General features: G+C 40.1%; 1 protein-coding gene across 1 annotated transcript; it reads left to right on the forward strand.

Moving 5' to 3' along the window:
* Positions 1-1,115: 1,115 nt before the first annotated feature.
* Positions 1,116-19,282, forward strand: LOC104380724 (embryonic protein UVS.2). The gene is given in 10 exon segments (XM_086613601.1): positions 1,116-1,209; positions 9,154-9,283; positions 9,813-9,922; positions 9,925-9,990; positions 14,003-14,084; positions 14,995-15,122; positions 16,895-17,010; positions 17,447-17,672; positions 18,779-18,897; positions 19,217-19,282. Coding segments are annotated over 10 exon segments (1,137 nt in total).
* Positions 19,283-19,918: the final 636 nt, after the last annotated feature.

The following is a 19,918-nucleotide window of genomic DNA, read 5'->3' on the forward strand; positions in this document are numbered from 1 at the left end:
CCAAGAGAACACTTGAAGACTGGAGGCTCTGTTCCTTTGCCAAATATTACTTTTCAGGAAAGACTAGCAATCCTCATAGGGAGGGACAACATGGGATTCCTGTTTTCTAGTTCTCATTATGCTTTTGAGAGATCATGGATATGCTTTTTCATGAGTCAGCACCTAAATTTCTTTATTCATGAAATGCAGCTAAACATCCCATTTCTCAGTATAGTATTTCAATATATTTTCAAAATACTTTGAATGAGACATGCTAAGAAAGTACTGAACATTATTACCTGCTTGTACATTTGTCATGTCATTTTTTAGCCTAGCAGTGCATATTCCCAAGGCATGCACTGCCCCAACAAACACACAGAGATATTGAACCTATTCTATTTCTGAAGCTTCATTCTGACAGGTTTATGAAAGAATGTTTGCCCTTGCCCAATTGCCTGATGCTTATCTATTAAGAAATTTCATCTGAAAGTAGTCTCTCGTGTATGGGATCACTTTTGTTTCTTGGCGAGGTTTCAGGTTTTTTCCCTTGAAAGCTGCTGTGGAAATGTATATGTACATGTATATGTGTTTTGTATGTTTGTATGACATCCAAGTTCTGGTTGCACAGAAAGACCTGAAAAATGCACAGCTGTAATGTGACACTTTAAATAACTCCCTAAAAGCAAATAAATTAGATAAAAGGAGCAACTAAAAGCATAAAAACTTGGAAAGAACAAGAAAATATCATTATCTGAGATAGAAATAAGCTATGACATGGGGAGCAGCAGAAATAAAGAGTGGAAGTTATCTGAATGATGAAAATAAAGAGCAATGTAAATTCTGACAAATGGCAACATATAAGATGGGTAAAAAGGTAATAATATTTTTAAAAAATAAAATCAGAACTCTATCAAATTTGATGGAATTAGTAGATAAGCAAGATATAAAAGAGGAAGATAAGGTTACTGCAGAAAAGGTGTGTATCCCTTAGGTTGACGCATGCTATGGAGGACAGGGATGTTCCTGATGAGATCTTTCCTTACAGGGGTTGATCTGAGGAAATCTCAGGTTCAGGAAGAATGTCTCAGAGAAAATTTCACTGCTCAGAAGGAAGGGTTTTCGTGCAAATCAGTGCAATGAACAGTAATGACTTGCTAGGAGCAGATGACACTCACCAAAGAGTTCAGAGGCAGCTCACGTATGAAACTGCTCAGCCTCTGAGTGAGGTCGGTAAGTGCCGCTTAAATCACCACAGTGCTGGAGCTATGGGAAAGTGCAATCAAACTTTAAAGAGGATCCAGGATGAGTGATTGTATTTCTTCCATTCCCAGGGTTGGAAGAAATATATAATAAAAACGGAAGTAGTAGATTCAGAGATAAATATCATATGCTGGGGCTGAGTCAACAGAGCTTTCTTACAACCTGAAATACAATCTCCTAGAGGTCTCTGAAGAAGCTCGTGATGATCCAGTACATGATCCAGTGGATATAGTTGTCTAAGCTGCAGTTGTGTTCACTGGACAGTCCGCACTGGGCTATAGGAAGCAAGGAAGGCTGTTGTAATGTGCTGTAGCTTTTAGGGATGGAGGGTGCCAATAGACTTTAACAGCTCCTGACTCACCTCACCTGGGACCTCTACTCACAGCCTCTGCCCATCTGGCCAGGGGCTCCATTTAAGCTCTGGCCTTAGCATTTGCTCCCTGCTTGGGCTGTGCTGTGGGAACATGTGTCTCTAGTCTGGTCTTGGCGTCCTTGCTGGACCTTGGACCTGTGTTGTATCTTTGTCTTGTCTTGTCTCTAGCTTCTGGATGTGATTCAGTACCTTGGTAGCAGGCTGTAAGGAGGTACTGTGAGGCTGTGCTGTAGTTGCAGCTCCTGGGGACTCCCTGCTATGGAGGAGCACTTTTCTTGCAGCTCCCCTCTGGCTGTTTGTCTAGGTTCTTTTTCAAGGCCATCCAGGTAATGAAGCAATGACCTATGTTGTGAAGTTAAAGTGGAGCTAAGGCAGAGCCAGAAGAATATTTGAGTTATGCAGTATAAGCTTTCCAAAAGCTTTTAGGAGGGCTTATCAATAAAGTAAATCTTAAGATTGAGAAATCCTGTAGGGGAAATGGTGCAGGCAAGCAGTTCCTTTTCCTAATGGGCCATCAGAGCATCTCAGAAATGTATTGTGGCATCTGTATGTATCATCTATAAGCACTGAAGAAGGTGAATAGTGAAATAACAACTGGCAGATGCTGAAACAAAGTTTTAAGATGGTTCAGGCTAAAACTGGTGCATCACTTCTCAGCACAGGTTACAGAACAGGCTCTTCATGCTTGCAAGTGTTTTCTGCCGGAAGCAGTTACTGGTCTGTACTGTGCCGACAGGGATCCAAGGAGTGAACAAGCTGTGAGTGGTGATGGGGAGTTCACTACTGTTTCTAGAAACATGTCCTGCTTGCATAAATGGCAAACCACTAGAGAGCAGCATTAGATCAGGGCTTCTATTAATGTACCTGAACAACTTGTAAATAAAACAAAGTATTAGGGTGATGTTTGCAGTTGAACACTGGTTTCAGATCAGGTTTTATCAGAACCAGGATAACTATAGACCAGCCAGTCCCATTTGACTCAGCCCTTGGGTACTTAGATACTCAAATACTGAAACCAACCTTTGTAGCCTGTCTCCAGGAACCCAACTTTCCCCATGCATCAAGTTCAAAAACTATAGTAAAGTTCTCTTCTGCCTATGGCTACTGCAAACCAGATAAAACCAAGTTAGCTGTAAAAGTTTCAGCTGATTCTTGTCTCTAGCCATCATCTCAGGTTAAGGCTCCCTGACACCTGGAGTTATCTCCAGCTATGTCCAACTTTTTGGATTTGCACCTCTCCTTTCTAACGTTATGGTATCATTCTGACACTGGAAAGCTAAAAGATAAATAGTGGCAAAATAGCAGAGATCACACTGCTGCTGGAGTGGTTTAGGAGGAACAGAGTCCAAACACGCATTGGTTTCAAACTAATTTCAACATATCTCAGTATTTACACTGGAGAGTTTCTCTTTTAAAGAATAAATCTTCTGTTTGACTAAAAACATACCTAAAATGTGGAAATATGTCCATATATGCATGGCATAAGATACTTAACCTACACGAAAACTAACAAATTCTAGTAAAACTTGCATTCAAGTGTTTACGTATCAAGCATATACTATGCTCAATAGTAATCTTTTCTATGAAAAGTTTGCTTTGCTGCCTGGTAACTGGAACGAAGTAAGGACTAGGCATCAGGGACCAGAAGTAAAAAATCTTATTTTTGTGATTTTGACCTGTTCTACAAAAGCCAAAACATTTTTTTGCACTTGATCAAGGTCAATGATTTAATTATTCTAAACTGATTAACTAGCTGGCATCTGAAAAGCAGGAAAGCTCATTTTCTTCTCCCAATCAGTAAATGATGAGGCATGAATTGCATGCTTTCACTAATCCTAGCATCCTGAAGGACACAGTATCTGTAAACAGGTAACTGTTAAATAACATCATTTTAAACACAAAGGAAGTTTTGTGCATGTTTTTATTACTTAACTCTTTTCAGCCTGTTTTAGTGTAGTATAGTAGTTTCATTTAATGGCTACAAAGTTATTTTAAAATGCTTTTCAGCAGAATCTGATTTCTGTTCGAATTCAGCATCACACAAAACAGGTTTAAAAAGAATTGCCATGTAGTAAGTGCAATGCTTTCCATTATTGTGCCTCATTAAATTAAGACTCTTTCTGTAGTATGAACAATTGGCCTGCTTAAACATGTAGAGATAACTGTGAATCCTCCAGAAAAGTAATAAGCTTCTTAAGGTGAATACACAGCTGAGTTAGGGCAACTGCTTGTTCATTAGCAATTGTCAGCATAACCTTTTGTGCAAATAGCTGTGAGAAACTGAGCATTAGGGTGATATTCCACTGGATCCTTAGGCAGTCACATGGCCTTTCACTCTCCTGAATGTGGTTTCCCTTGGGGTTCACACACTCTAATGCTTTAGCCAGGAAAAATGCCCTCTGTTTTTTCTCGTTATGGAAAGATCATTGGACTTGCTATTCCTGTTGCTTCTGATTATACCTGTTACTGATACAGGGAAAAAACCTATACTTGAACACCAACAGGTGTTTGGGTTTTCTACCTTTGTCATTTAATACTCTGCCAAGAGGGACTTGGATTACATGGTGAAAGAAGTGCTCATTCTCTGCTGCGGAACGAAGGTGGAACTAAGTAAGCATCACTAAGAACGTGATAAACATCGTATTAAAATTAGTAACAAAGAGCATCGATAAAGTATCTGGCAGATCAAGGACAGTGTGGCTAAGAATGAGAAATGTCAAAAGACAGTGTAAGAAAAAGCGTACAGGCGAAAGCTATGTAATCAAATTATTTTGATAGATAATGAGACCGAGACCTGAACATTATTCTGCGAGAATATCAAAGCAGGCAACATCAAAAAAGAAATCTGCATCTACGAGACAACTTCTGATAAGATGTTATCAGCTGATAGGGGACTTCAGTCTATTAATTAGCCTTGCACAATACCCAGTTCTTTCTGGCAGTCAGGAGAATGAATTAAAGCATGGGATAAATCTCCTGACTCAAGGGTTACTCTGGTCTGTGGTCTGCAACAGGAGTCAGTAAGGTATGACAGCCTTCCATGGAATGGATATTCAAATCTGAGTGACAGAACTTCAAAGGGCCCTTCTGGTTCTCCTTGCTGCACACTCAGAGTGACCTAGCTCCAGGCTCCGCACCGTGATCCGGTCTTGTTCTCTCACTTTTAATAACTTCTAATAACTTCTGCTCTCTCCCCTGTCATTTTGCAATGTATAGCAACAGAAATGTGCTCCTGTGACTCCCTCAGTCTCTCTCTTGAACCTGATCTTGAATAAATATGGAAGTTTCTCAAAACTGTACAGGAGGATCTCTGCTTACCAGTGTAACAAACTAATGAGGACTTCTGAACTTCATCCTCCTATCAGCCAAAGCAAAAGGGGCCCTTTATGTCTGCACCTCAGTATTGCAGTATAATTTACATGGAAATTATAACTGTAGATTAATTGTGGAAGTCACAGAAATGTGGAATATTTTAGAAAGTTTAGGAACAAACTATTAGTAGGGTAAAACAAAAATATTAGTAGCAAAGCCTGACATAATATCAGCTAAAATTTTCATAGCAAAGTACTCCTTAAAAACAAAGTACCAGCCCATATATCGATCTTGAAAGGTACCCTCTGTCATCTCAATCTTCTGTGAATCACACAGATTCCTCTGAATTTTGCCTTTACAGGCAATTCCAAAGGTTTTCTTGCTTGTTTCTTAAAGATCTGGTGGAACAAATCCTTAGGGTTTTCTATTGCATCTAGGTATTTGTGCAGGGACTGAAGCTAGGAAGAGAAAGCAACATCTGCCTGCCTATGGTGGTGTTCACGTGACTTCAGCATGAATATTCCCCATCCCTGGAAGTGTTCAAGGCCAGGTTGGATGAGGCTTTGGGCAACCTGGTGTAGTGGACGGTTTCCCTGCCTGTGGCAGGGGGGTTGGAACTAGATGATCTTTGAGGTCCCTTCCAACCCTAACCATTCTATGATTCTGTGATTCTATGATTCTCATTGTGTGGCTTAGTCTCGTAAGACTAAGACATGGGTTTTCTAGGATTCAGCCTGCCTTTCTAGGCTTGTTCTCTTCATGGACATCAAAGGAAGGAGGCTTCCCAGAAGGTGGGAAGGCAAAACTCTGGAAGATGGTGGGTTTTTTTTATTTGTAGACTCCAGAAAGACACACAATCACAGCCAGTGATGATTATATTGCAAGATATGGTATTGGAAAAACTATTTCAACTGACAATCAGATTCATCTCTGGCTCCAACAGATTTCCAGTGGGCCTGGCCAGCAATGCCTGTCTGAGAGCTGTGCACAGAGCGGGCAGGCTGGCAAATGGGCTCTGCAGTGTGGGGTGGCTTCTGGCAGCAAGCTAAGGAGTTTCTAGGACAGGTAGTTAGTGTGGATGGATCAAAGAGTTCCTTGACATTGAGTTTTGCTGTAAACAGATTGCTACGGGAAATCCTGTCCCTTGGTCAGCAGTGAAGTGACCTGCAGCAGCCCATGGGTTCTTCTTAGAATTAAAGATGAGTCACTTTAAGGTTGCTGGATTTTCTTTCCTATTGCTCCACTTCCTCTGTTTTCTGAAGATAAATAAGAAATGAGAGCCTGGAAATTCTCTTGAGAGGTCCTGCAGATTGTTTGTTTTGTGAAAATACTTCTTGTTATCTAATTTTGTTACACTTGTTAACAACAGCAGCAGCTTTCCCATAAAACTTGCCCCAAGTAAACCAACCACAGCTTTGAGAACTGAGCTGCAGAGCAGAGATCATCTCAGAAACTTGAAGATGAAGTACTTTCTTCTGCCAACTCATTTAGCATTTCTCTATAGCTTTGCACTAAGTAAACCTGTCCAGGTGTGTCCTTGCTCTCAGATGTTTAGAATTTACATTGCTGCTGCTGAGTTGCTCTGATTATCTTAAAATTAGTTACAAACTTTTACTGCTGTGATTCTACATGACAGAATTTTTCTGCTACGAAGATAAGCATATATTAAAAGATATGCTCTTTTTTTTTTTCCAGATAGCTACAAGAAGCAATGACTTTGGTGAGTTTGACTGTAATTATTATATAAATAACTGTAGATTTCGCTGGAGCTCCTTCTCTATACCTCATTCTCATTATTTGGTATATTTTTCTCTTTCAAAATATTTTCCAGCATCGGTGGAAAACAATTCACATAATTCAGATGTGTTTTAAAGTTGCATTCACTGTGATTATTTATGCTGTCATGATAAAGAAATTAAGAAGACTTATTGAGCAATTGCTACATGGAATGTTCTTTTCCATATGTAGCCTCAGCAAATCAGAATACTTTTCACTTTGATTTCTTTCCTATGTGATATAAGGCACTTCCCTGCCTTCTGTACCCAAAACTATTGTACATTTTTGGCATAATAACCAGTAGCTCTTGTCTGTGAGAAATGTATTCCAAGCATTTTGGAATCAGAACTGAGGAGCATGTCAGAATGGTTTATGTCAAATTAACAGTTAACTTGAAAATTAATAGCTTGCATGCATTCAATATGCACGATAAAAATAGTAATTTCTTTTGTATGATTCATCCCATTTCTGTGGAGGTCAGTTATGATTTTTCTTTAATTCCACAAGCTCTAACGAAGAGATAAATAACTTAAAATACTTAGCCTTCCATGCTGAAGGCTCCTGAAGCTTCTTAAGTTAAAATATATTTAGCCGTGACATTGATTATAGCTGTGTTATGACATCTGTATTAATATTAATCTTTTCTATCCAGGAAGTAAGGCAGACCTAACCAGTCTTAGCATATTGTGAATGCCTGATTCACTCAGTCTTAATTTACTATTTCTTTTTCACCTTACTGGGAAATGAACTTCAGTAAAAGAAATTTCCAGAACTACAAAAGCTTGGTTAATGTATGTATACCTCTCATCGCCCTTTCGCACATCTGTTTGCCTTCTCAGTGCCCTGCATGTGCTTTATTTATTTCATCTGCCAGGTAGTGAAATAGCTGTGTATGAAGGAGACATCCTCTTGAGAAGAGGGCGACGCAGTGCAATTAACTGTGAGAGTTGTTTATGGCCCAAGTCACAAGATGGACTAGTCAAGGTTCCAGTTAACATCTCGCCTGATTTCTGTGAGTGTGTGCAAATGGCTGCTGTACAGTTAGCACTGATCTCCAGTCCCTATACCCTCTGTTATTCTGTGTTTCTGCGGCATGCACCAAGAGTGATCTTTGTCCAAATGAGAATTTATTGACATGTCTCTTTTGCTAATCTGTTAGCCTTATGGTAGTTTGGCTAAGACTCTAAACATTTCACTTATGGACACTAAATATGTGGTACTTGGGCAGTAGTTGTTACATAATACCAGCTAATTAATTTAATTACAAATATTAGCTCATTCCTACTAACTACATTGCACTTTGATATTAGCAAGTAAGAAGAAGAAAGGTAATTTGTTCACATTAGGAATGTATTTTGGTCAAAATTACTGCTAGGGACACTTTTTTTAAACACTATAATTTCTTTCAAATCTCTTACAGAAATATTCCCACAGTAGAAATCCTGTAGAGGCAAAAACAGAGGAAAATCCTTGGAGATATTTTTTCCTTTATTATTCCCTCTAGTCAGTCAATGGCTCTGCCCTGTGCAAAAGCCTGCAGGACCGATGCCTTAATTGAGAAAAATTTTGTTCCCAGAAGGCTTCATATGGGCTATGCAGGTCTTCCATCTCTCCCCCTGTTGAGGCTTATCTGGACTGAGGCTTCCATACAGACCCTTCTTAAAAGATCTTACCTTGAGATAAAATGGCCATGGAAGTGAAATACAGCCTGTGCCTGATTCCTCTTCCTGGGGAAAGGGAATCTGTGTTATCATTTGAGCTGAGGAAAGCCCAGTCTGTGTGGTATCTAGACTGGTCCTCTGCCCCTGTGCTTCTAGAACTGCAGCATATACTCTTGTGGTTAGGTGAGCGTTATTCCATCTACCTCCATCTCTCCAAATTTTAAACACGAGGAAATTGAGATACAAATCAGCTGTAAATTATTCATAACTGAGGAAGCAAATTAGGCCAAAGTGTTCAAAAGTAGATAAACACTCTGATCTTTATTTGGTACCTGAATAGAAACACTGTGATCTTCAGAGCCTCTGAACGCTGGCTGTCTCAAGTGATTCCAAGTGGTGTGAGGCAGACATTTGTTATCTCTGATAAACAAAATAGGTTTTTGGTGCTTAGCTACAGTCAGATGGCTCATTTGGGATACTTTAATCCAATTACTTGTATCTGAAATGGATTCATTTTTTCCATTCTGTCTAATGGGAGAAACAATGCCAGTCTTTTGCTTTCCATCAGCTGTCTCCTATAGATTATGCATAAGGGCCACCTATAATTGTTACATCTCCCCTTAAAAGTTCAGTCAACTTGAAGATCTCTGAAGGCTTTGTGCCCTTTTTTAGTTATACTTGTATGATAAAAAGCGAATGAGTGCTGTGAAGCATTAAAGGAGTACACCTCATCAAAGCACCTTGGTTTTGATTAACCAAGGAAGATTTCTCCTGGCCCCTTTCTCTTTCTAGCAGTGACAGAGAGGTCTTGGATTGCTGATGCTCTGCAAGAGATCTCCACCCTGACCTGTGTGCAGTTTGTAAATCGCACTACAGAAACAGACTACGTATATGTGAACGTGGGCAGAGGTAAGCTTCCTGTGTCCTGGGAGTGGAAGCACTCGAAAGGTCTTTCAGCTTCTTTTCTGTTTTGATCTGGATTTAAGTTATGGCCCTTTTTTATCCTAGGAGTCAAGACTCAGAGAGCAGGTGCAATTTTTCATTTTTCTTTAGATATACTGGTAGTTATGTCAGTTAATAGGCCGCAGGAATAAATGTGTATGTGGACTTAAAGATAACAGGGTATAATTCAATATGAGATATTTTCCTTAATTGTTGTAAAAATTTAAAGAAGTGAATGGTTTCAGGTTCTTTGCTCAACTACTTAAGCTGATTCGTCTTAGCTTGATATAGCCATTTTGGTGTTTTGAAATTTGTCATACTCATCACAAATGCTTTATTTCTCCCCCCATGCGGTTTGGCAGCTTTTGGAAGCCTAGATATCTCACACCAGTGACAATTTGCAGGACCCCTTCTGTGCCTGCACATCTGGAGGCCCTTGGTATCATAATCATCTATTTCTTTGTATTTGCTGAATGTGAATATTTTGGTTATTGATTGCCTATTCTTAGCTGCTGGTCTTACTTTGGAAAAATTGGAGGACGTCAAGCAGTAGGCCTGGTGAAAAATGGTTGCATGGATAAAGGAGCAATTCAGCATGAAATGAACCACGCGCTGGGTTTCATCATGAACAGGCACGGAGTGATCGGGACAGGTTTGTCAAGATTATGTGGGAACACATTGTGGCAGGTATGTCCACTAAATCTTAAAAGAAAACGTATACTTTCAGATAAAGAATGTTTCTTCTGTGAACAGCAATGCAAGTAAGAATCATGATTAATGCTGGCTGAGTTGCAGCAGCAGCACATTCAGTGCGATGAAATTCTTGTTCAGTGTTATATTAGGGGAACTTCTGTGGCTACAACTATGTTAGTGTGGTCCTCTGAGGCAGATGCAGCCTAAAAGTAGCTCTACATTCTTGTCTTGATTGGCATCTTGAGCCCAGACTCACCTTATATCCAAATACCAAGATCATCAGAACCGCAAAACGTTGTAGCAAAGACTTGGCCAGGAGGCAAGACTATGGGACTCTTTAGCTGAGATGGGGTCAAATGTGACATTCAGAGATCATGGTAGGGAATCGCACACCAACTCTATCTCTGGAAAAGCCAAGGAAATAGGGGAGGCAGCAGGTAGGCATGTTGGCACTGGCAGTGAGTGAAATGCACGTAGCTTGAAATGTAGATGAACAAAAGACTCAACGCAGAGAGAATGGAAGCACATGCTACCACCAGCACGTGCAAAATTCTGAGAACTGGCATGACGTGAAAAAAAGGACTGCAATTATTTCCTCCCAGAGGAGAGAATAGACACTGCCATGAAAAGCAGGAGCAACAGGGAGCAATCAGGACTGGTAAATCTGCAGGGGGAAAACAAGTGAATGTTATTTAGGGAAAGGAATGCAGGAGGAATAGTTTGGGCATGTGCCCTTGGTCTGTGTGCTGGGAACACGGCAGCATATACAGAGCTCCAAGCTCTGGGGAGGGAGAGTAGAGACACTGGTAGAAGGTCTCAGGGAAAGTGAGAAAGTGGTACATAGAAGGAAAGTAGAGAAAGAAAGGATGCAAGGAATCACTTGTCTGACACTATAAGAGAGCTGAACAACCCACAACAATTGTAAAAAGATAATAATGTACTTAGGTCATTATAGAACGTAACAGTAAATGAGGCCGGACGAATGAATACCAAGTTTTAGTAAGTCTGTTCAACAAATAAGACATTCAACTCTTCAATGTCATACACAGCTGAAAATATATCTATCTTTTTCTCCAGATGGAACTTGATTGTTTTTGTTGCAAATTCCTAACACGCTGTTCTCTGAACTTTTTTCAGCTATTCCCATGATATCCTAAGTAAATTCCATTTGTGCTGTTCTTTATTGAGGTTTCAGCTCTAGTGTTAAGGTGTAATTTTGCTATGAATTGTTTGCCATTGTACAACAGGGGCGTGTCATGTTTGAAATGCTAGCAAAGGATGTGCTAGGAAAGAGGAGATGAAAACATGGAGTTGTACCGAAGATACTAGACATGCATAAAATCTTACACTAGTTTTTCAGGGGGAAGTCCACGAGTTCAGATATCATCATTCCTAAAGGATACAAGTGTAACCCAGTTCTGATTCAGGCACAGTATCATGAAAGGATAAAAGAGGAGAAAGAGATGAAGAAGACAAGACTATGCAAAAGGAGACGAGGTCTATCTTCCAGTGTTTTAACAGCATTCACCAGGCATGGAGGCTGAAAAGATTGGTGTGACAAGGGAGTTAGAACGTAGAGTGTGTGCAGCACAAGCACTGTAGGGAAGAAACGCAAAGCTACGCAGGGAAATAAGGGGTATAAGTTAATAATACAAGTTATGGGTATAAGTTTAGTCAGGGGCGATTCAGGTTGGATGTTAGAAAGAATTTCTTCTCTGAAAGGGTTGTCAGACACTGGAATAGGCTGCCCAGGGAGGTGGTTGAGTCCCCATCCCTGGATGTGTTTAAGAAAAGGGTGGATGAACTACTTAGGGATATGGTTTAATGGGAGATTAGGGACGGTTGGACTGAATGATCTCTAAGGTCTTTTCCAACCTAGAAAATCTATGAAATCTATGAAAAGGAAATGAAGAAGCACAGCTATGTTCATGAGGACTGTTAGTGTACATCTCCTGTGGAAACATGCTGCTGTGAACAGTGCTGATGGCAGAGCTCCTCCTGACCTCAGTGGCGCAGAAGTAGACCTCAAGACCTATTGCAGCTTCCCAGCTCTCCCACATGACCAGTTTTTTCTCTTGCCAGGACTGCAGTCCTGTGGATGTTTGCTGCGTTTTGTTTTCACTCAGCAATTCACCTTGGAAGCCATCCTACTTCTTTGTTTTGATAAAATGCAGCCTGATTGCTTGCTGTCCACTTAGCTACTTGAAACTCAGCTTGTTTTTCCCAAACTTTTTTGGGGAAAAAACTTTTCAGAGTCTTCAGCCAAAGCTTCCTTTTCGGCTCTTCTGAGTCATTACACTTACATTCTGGCAGAGGCAGATTTTTTTTTTAGAGTGGAAAAGATGTGTTAAGTCCCCACACGTGTGCAGGTCTAGACAGCCAAATGTCTCTGGCATGTGATGAGGCAGACACTGGTTTGCTGGCAGTGCCTCAGTCCAGCCAGGCTGCCGTTACTTTTTCTTTTTTAGCAAACCAGTTCAGTAAAGCACTTAGGTGCCAAACAGTAGCCATATGCTTAAATGTTTCACTGCATTTGAACTGTGTTTTCTGTTCATCACCTCCAAAGAAGCTGTGCGCTTGCTGATAATTCCTTCTGAAGTCAGTATGGCAGATAAGAGGAACTGACATAAAAACCTAACAGAGTCAGGAAAGCCAGTATTGTTGAGAACGAGTTTGAGCCTTAACGGAGTTTTTGAGCTATGAAAAGCTCTGAAGTCACGTTTATCCTCAAACTTTCTATAATTCAGGATTTGAAGCTTCTCTTTGCATCTCCTAGCCTCATTGGGACCAGAGCGGAAGGACATTACTGGAAGAGACTGGCTGTGGTTGCAAGCCTGCCAGCCAAGTTTTGCAGATTCCAAAGATTTTTCTGACAAGCATGCAACACTGAACTCTTGTCCAGATGGTTTGTGGTTTACAAGCCACTAGTTACAATAATGAAGGTACAGATGTTGAACTGGAAAGAACTGCTCAGTGGTTAAGGCATTTGCCTCAAGGCTAGGCTGACTGCATGCAGCCCCCTGCTCTGCCATTGCTTGCTTGCCTGTCTTACCGTGGACAAGAGACCAAGGGTGCAATTCATATTCATGCTGTCCAGTCAATGGATAGAAATAGGTGCTTTCGGATGAAACTCGCTCCAGCTGTGTCTCTCTCCCTTCCTTCGACCGTCTTGGGAGCCTCGATGAATAGCTTCAGTGCCCAACTTAGAGAAATAAAGCCAGGTGCCATGAATTCCAGTCTGTGTCTCTGGGCACCAGCCCTGTGTCAGTGTAACACTTTCTTAACTTACATGGGCTTTTTAAGGCTAAACAAATGAAAAGTGATGAGATGCTCAGCAGCCATGATGAGAGGGGCTATATCGGCAGCTATATTCAGACAGAATGTTTCTAGTGGATGTTACTGAGTGCCCTTGCTAGATGCGAGTCATCACTTCACTGTCATCACTGCTGGTCCAGAGACAAAGCCAGAACGTGGCTGGTAAAATGTCCTTTGGTACAAGTACCAGGCAAGCTGTATCCCTTTTTTTTGTGGTCTTATAACCATTTGGTGGAAGGACTCAGCAAGACAGGTTGGTGGTCACCCACACATACCTTGGAATTTTTGATCTAAGCAGTCAGCCAAATTTCCCTCTAAAGGTATGGATGCAGCTTTGGAGACATAGGTTGAATGCTCAGAATGTTCAAGGTAGTGCACTGAAATACATTTGGAGACACCTTAATGATGATGGATAGATGAACACTTTTGCTTGAACAGTGGAATGGATTCATTGATTATATCAAAACTTTGACTTCTTTAATTCTGTTTATATTCTGAAACTTACTAAATTGAGTGAAAATGGGTTCCCATGGGCTTCAAAAGGCTCTGGTGGTTTTGATAGATCCAAGATCTCATGAAAACAAGTATTTGTATCCTAAGTTACTCTTAGGATTATGACAGCAGGCAGTGTACTATTATATTAGAGAAGCAATAATTGTTCTGACTGAAATGTTGCTTTCCTACCTTACAGGGGAACGAAGCAACTTTGGAAAAGTGAATTCAAAAAATCTGGGCCTTCCCTATGACTACTCTTCAGTGATGCACTATGGCGCGTAAGCTGTTCTCTGAGATGTCTTTTCAAAGGAGCAAAAAGCCTTCAGATCTTCTGCTCAGATCTAGGAAGAAGGAATTGCTCTGTGCGGGGAATTACTTTTGCTGTTCACTTAAAATTGAGTGCAAGGACATAATTAAGGGTGAACATACTTCCTTTGTCAGCAGGATTCCTGGAAAACAGAGTTGATATGGACAGAAGAAAAAGTTAGGCCAATGTTTTCTTCAACTGTACTTCTGTCTCTTGCTAGAGGCCTTTGACATGGCTATGGTCCAAAGTCTAACTCTACTGAGTCACTGATGTAAAACAGTTCTGAAGTCTAAATGATGTCATTAACATAGTAACAGCTGATCACAGACAACAATATATAGATACAGGGAGAAGAAAGATGGAATTTTTTTAACTCATTGAGATGTTGTCTGCTGCCTCATGTTCATCGGGGAACACTGTCTAAGCTTGCATTTTAGTCCATAACATACAAGCTTGTATCATGTACCTTCTGCTTTATTTCCACTAGCAAGTAAGAACTTCTAATCAAAACCAGGAAATAAAACTTGTCTAGCAGAAGGCAGGAAATTGCAGATAGCAAATAGACAACTGGTAACTGAGACAGAACAACTCCTGCTCCTCTGCCTCATGAAGGTGGGATTCAGTTCATTTTGCCAGGACATTGGTGAAAGCTCTCCTCACTCAGGACAGTGCCACTTTTTCTTGTTTCTTCCTTTTCAGCTCCTGCACACAAAATGGGTGCCACTCTGGTCCTCTTTAGGGAAGACTAACTGTTCTCTGAGAAGCTTCTTTCCCTTTTCCATTGAAATTCTGTGCATGTGGTAAAGGAATATGATTATGCAGTTAGAGAACTTCACTGCTTAAGAGAAGTGATCGAGAACATGATTTCCTTATTTCTACAGGTATGATTTCTCCAGCACGCCAGGGAAACCAACGATTGTACCAGTTCCTGACCCCTCTATACCCATTGGGCAGAGAGAAGGGCTGAGTAACTTGGATGTAGCTAAAATCAACAAGCTCTACAAGTGCAGTAAGTGCTGTAGATAGAAGGCATGTGAATCCTTATATCGCTGATGTCTGTAGGCACTGTCAGACATCCCCCAAAGGAACTCAGCCCACAGTCCTTTCAATACATCTCTCGGTCACCCTACAAGAGTGCTGGTAAGCGTATGGCAACAGACCTGTCCCAAGCTGCTGCCTTCTTGGAAAAGACAATTTACTTTCAGTAATTCACTGTCATTCTGAGTTATCCTCACCTAGTCCTTGCTCTTCGACATAAGCAAAACCCATCAGAGAAATCATGGTTGCTACCTCTGTCAACTTCTCATTTCAGGAAAGCTCTGAAGGTTGCAAAGCATGCAAGCTGTTCTCAGCCAGGATTATAGCTTAGAGTCATGTGCATCAGTAGTGCCAGCAGGTTTGTGATTTCTTTCAATTAGAAATGACTGGAGGGCTGTAAGTATGGGTGCCATTTAGGCTGATGAGAACATCTCTTTGAGGGGGAGAGGCAAAGGCTTTTTGTATAGTTATCTACTTTCTTGCCCCATCCATTTCTTAACTCATCACTGTGATATCTTAAGGTCTAGAAATACCTAGCATTCCTCTGTAGCAGGACCTTTTCAGCTGGGATGCACAAAACACAGGTAAAACACCAGATGTGCTCCTGCAATGCACGGGTTTTGCCTCGACTCCCAGTACACAGGCTAATTGTTTTATAAAGTATTAGAATTTTTTGAGATGTTATTCAATCAGTTTCTACCAAACAGCTAGAAACATTAACATGACCTAAATATTAGTGTACCGAATTCTGCTCTGAATTGTGTTAGGGCTTAGTTAAATAAACATCATTAATTAGTGGGAATCAGCATTCCTTCAGTTGCATAGTGAGGTACAGAAATCATTGTGGAGAGTGATTCCTCCCAAATTCTTAACTGCAGATAAGGCAAGTTTACAATTTAAGTGTCTGTCATGGTCTCGAAGATAGTGATAACAAGTATTTAATGATATTTATTCTTGATAGTGGGGCTGGGAATGAATCACACTTCAGTACCATTATTATGTAATTTCATAATTAGATCTGTATGCTTCAGAAGAAAAGGGCTAAATTTAAGAAAAAGGTGAAAAACTCAGGGGCTAAAAAGAGGACAAAAGTTCCAGTTGTCTCAGGGAAAGGAGCAAGAGAAAAATGTCATAGGTTCACATGTTAAGATGTCATATATTCATATTTTGTAATCTGGGGAGTTACACATAGTGCAATAAATGAAGACTACATGTGGAAGAATGAAAGACTTAATGAGATCAGACTTTTATACCAGTGACTAGGTCTGTAGTCTGGCTTCCGTGCTTTTTGTTATTGTTTTCCTCCAGTGACCCAGTGACTACCCCTCCTTTGCTTTGACAGAATCTAGTTTTCAAGCTTGATTTTTGCATACGTTTATGAATACACACACATTTGCTGACAGGAACTGATGTACTGATGTCATTGAAACGACTCCTGTGATTGAGGTTAAGGAAGTTCATGAAAGACCCAGGCCTTTTTAGTAAACTAAAATATGTGAGTGAAGCCCTACTGTCTTTAAAAAGACATCTGAATCTGAAGCAGATAAGTACCTTAACTAGTTTTATTTCACAGGTTTTGAATAACTTTTACACTAGGAACATCAACACAATTACAAGCATTATAAATCATTTCTCTTTTACAATCTTGACTGATGCAAATGGTTGGAGAGACTTGTCAGGCATTTCCAAAAAATTTTTGTGCAGTTTTCATTCTCTTCAACACTGTTTGGTTGTTCCCTTCAGATTGCTGTAGTTCTGTGCTGCCTAAATCCAAAGGCTCGTTCTCCTCCGTCAATTACCCATCCCCATACCCGAACAATAGCAACTGCCTGTGGCTGATCCGCATCCATCGAAGTAAGGTAATTTTTATTAGGAGAAAAAAGGTTTGAACTAATGTCAAGGCTACACAGCATTATTTCATTATTATGACTACCCTCTGAGAGTCATTTTCAAGGACCAAGACATTTATTTTGTTACACAGTGAATGAAAAGACAGTCTCAACAATTTTCATAAGACTTATTAAGGCTATCAGATGCATTATTTAACTTGACTTTTATCCAGTTAAGATTGGATGGCTTTTCAAAGACAAGCAATAGTCAAACATCAATCACTGGGCTTGGTAACAGGGTAGCCAGGTGAAATTCTATGCTCTTTTTATACAGAAAGTAAAATTTCAGTGATACATGGATAGTAAAATGAATACGAAGTCCTAGTTCACTTCATAATAATTAGATGGTTTGAATCTTTCCCTGCGTACAGCATTAAACCCAACATCTGTTTTCTTGTTTCTCAAGATTTTCTTGCAGTTTGAGGCTTTTGATCTCCAACCCTCCTCCGACTGTTCTTCTGACTATATAAAAATTTACAATGGAAACAGCAAGAATTCCCCTGTCTTGCTGGACAAATACTGTGGAAAAGGGCCACTGCCCTCCTTAGTGGCGTCTGGATCTACAATGCTGGTAGAGTTTGCAAGTGATGAGAGTGTTACAGCCACAGGATTCAGAGCCTCCTACAACAGGGGTATGAAGACTTCTTTACAGAGCTTGGAGAACAGCATTAATAGCATTTGTATGGAAGAACTGAATGTACTCCAGAGTAGATTTTTTTCTGTGTTATTCTTTACACTTTCATGGCAATTGCTAATGCAGAAGGCTAGGCAATGATAGGGAGGAAGGTTGGCAGGAAACAGAAAATGGGATGCTGCATGGGTGTCATGTTAGTCATTCTGAGAACCCACTCACATTCTTCTCAGAGCCTCTACTAGGCTTCTTCACACCTTTAGAACAATTTATTTAAATAAAAGCAATGCAATGATTGTAACTAACAGGAGCAGTGCAGCCAAAGAGTGCAAAGACTGCAGAACTCAACGAGAAATCTCAACCAATAAGATGTAAAGCCAGTATCTGGGCAATGTGTTATTCAAGGTTTTGTGGTATTTTATGCAGTGGGAGAGATACTAACCTTGGGTAACTTATGCTTTCTGAATTAAAGGCTTTTGTTATGTTACATGAAACACAGTGCTTACTGTAGTCACTTGAGGGATATCTGTTTGGTGAACATGCAAATGCATTAAGGACTGCTGGATAAAATTCTGTTGTGCTGCAAAATGCTTTCAGTTATAAGGCAGTAGCCCAAATAACTTGTTACTGCTTTATCTTGACTCAAAATGCAAACTTTTTTAAAGTATAAATTGACGAAGTCTTAGAAATGTGTCATTTTTACTCTTTTTGCATTAGTCTTGATGGAATCATTTCTAGATAGCATTAGATCTAGTTGAGAATGTAATTTTGAACACTTGAGCTAATTCTTTTCTGAAAGTGCAGTAAGTTAGTATTGTTGGAATGCTATGCTAATACAGTAACACTCAATTGTAAAGACAGATATAGCTTTAGCTGCAGCTGTTCCCTGTCCTCCAAAGGTTATTTAGCAGCCATGTTTTTAGTTCCTTCAGTACAGCTGCTAATACAAATTCTAAGCAAATAAAATATTTCAGCAGTAGATTTTTGTGGTAGCACGTTTTTTATTGGCTTGAAGAAAGAATACAATAGAGTATTAGCAAGCTCACTTCTACTGCCAAAATACTCCTGTTAATATGCTTTTCTCTGTTTTCCCCCTTTACTTCTTAGTGAATTGTGGAGATACTTTCACAGACTCAAAGGGAGTCATCACCACTCCAAACTACCCCAATAAATACCCCAAAAACCGAGCATGCTTCTGGGTCATCAGTTCTCCAGTAGGATACAAGGTAAGGCACAGATGAATTATTTGTGGGTTTCATCAGTCTTCTGTAATGGAATCTCGTTTTGCCTTGGAGAATAACAGTTGTAATGTCACTTTTTGAGCAGGCATTCTCAGAATAAAAATCTGAACACAAAAATCCGGTTTAAGAACTTATGCTGGATCTTGGTGTCTGAGGTATTCAGAAAGGGAAAACCTTTACACATGCATGTGAACTCTTAAGAATTTAGCTTGTACCAGTAGGCTTTGTTCAGAATAATCCCTAGGTAAGAGTTCCCACTGGAAAACAGAAACGTTGCACAGATGCTGTTTTTATATTTCTCCAGAGAAAAGAATTTAAAGTGTGCGAGATCAATCTTGTCCCTTGCTTCTCCTTCCAATCCAAATGCTGATGAACTAAGCAAATAATTTGCTACTAATTTGCATTATAATATGGGGTCAGGATGTGGTGCAAACACAGAATAAAAAACGGTGCCTGCACATAAGGAATTTAGACTTGTTACATACAAAGGGTAAGAGAGACGGATATAACTTGGAAGCAAAGTGCTTTGGTTGTATTTTCTCCAGATATCTCTCAAAATGTTATCCTTTGAGCTGGAAGATAGTGACAGATGCATCTATGACTACTTGCTCATACATGATGGAAGCCGACCTACATCACCTGCAGTTGGCCCTTATTGTGGGACAGAGAAGGTTGCAGACTTTACTTCCACTGGGAACTTTGTGTTGGTTGAATTTCACAGTGATATAGTTTGGGAGTTGCCCGGATTTGTGATGAGTTATACTTTTGGTAGGTAGTACTATACAGATGGGAGTTGGAAAACACAGAATGAAAGTAAGAGATGAGCTAGCCACAGGTAAAAGTCAAGATACCACCGATTTCAGCAAAAAATACAGCTCTCTGATACCTTTAATGAGCTTGAAGCTTGATCTCTTAGCCTTATTTCTACAGTAGAGTAATTTGCATGGTGAATTATGGACAAAAATGTTCCTGCCCATGGGATGCTTCTGTCTGAGACTGTAAGCTT

This window comes from Tauraco erythrolophus, chromosome 6 (assembly GCF_009769465.1).
Source record: "Tauraco erythrolophus isolate bTauEry1 chromosome 6, bTauEry1.pri, whole genome shotgun sequence".
Classification (NCBI taxonomy): Eukaryota; Metazoa; Chordata; class Aves; order Musophagiformes; family Musophagidae; genus Tauraco; species Tauraco erythrolophus.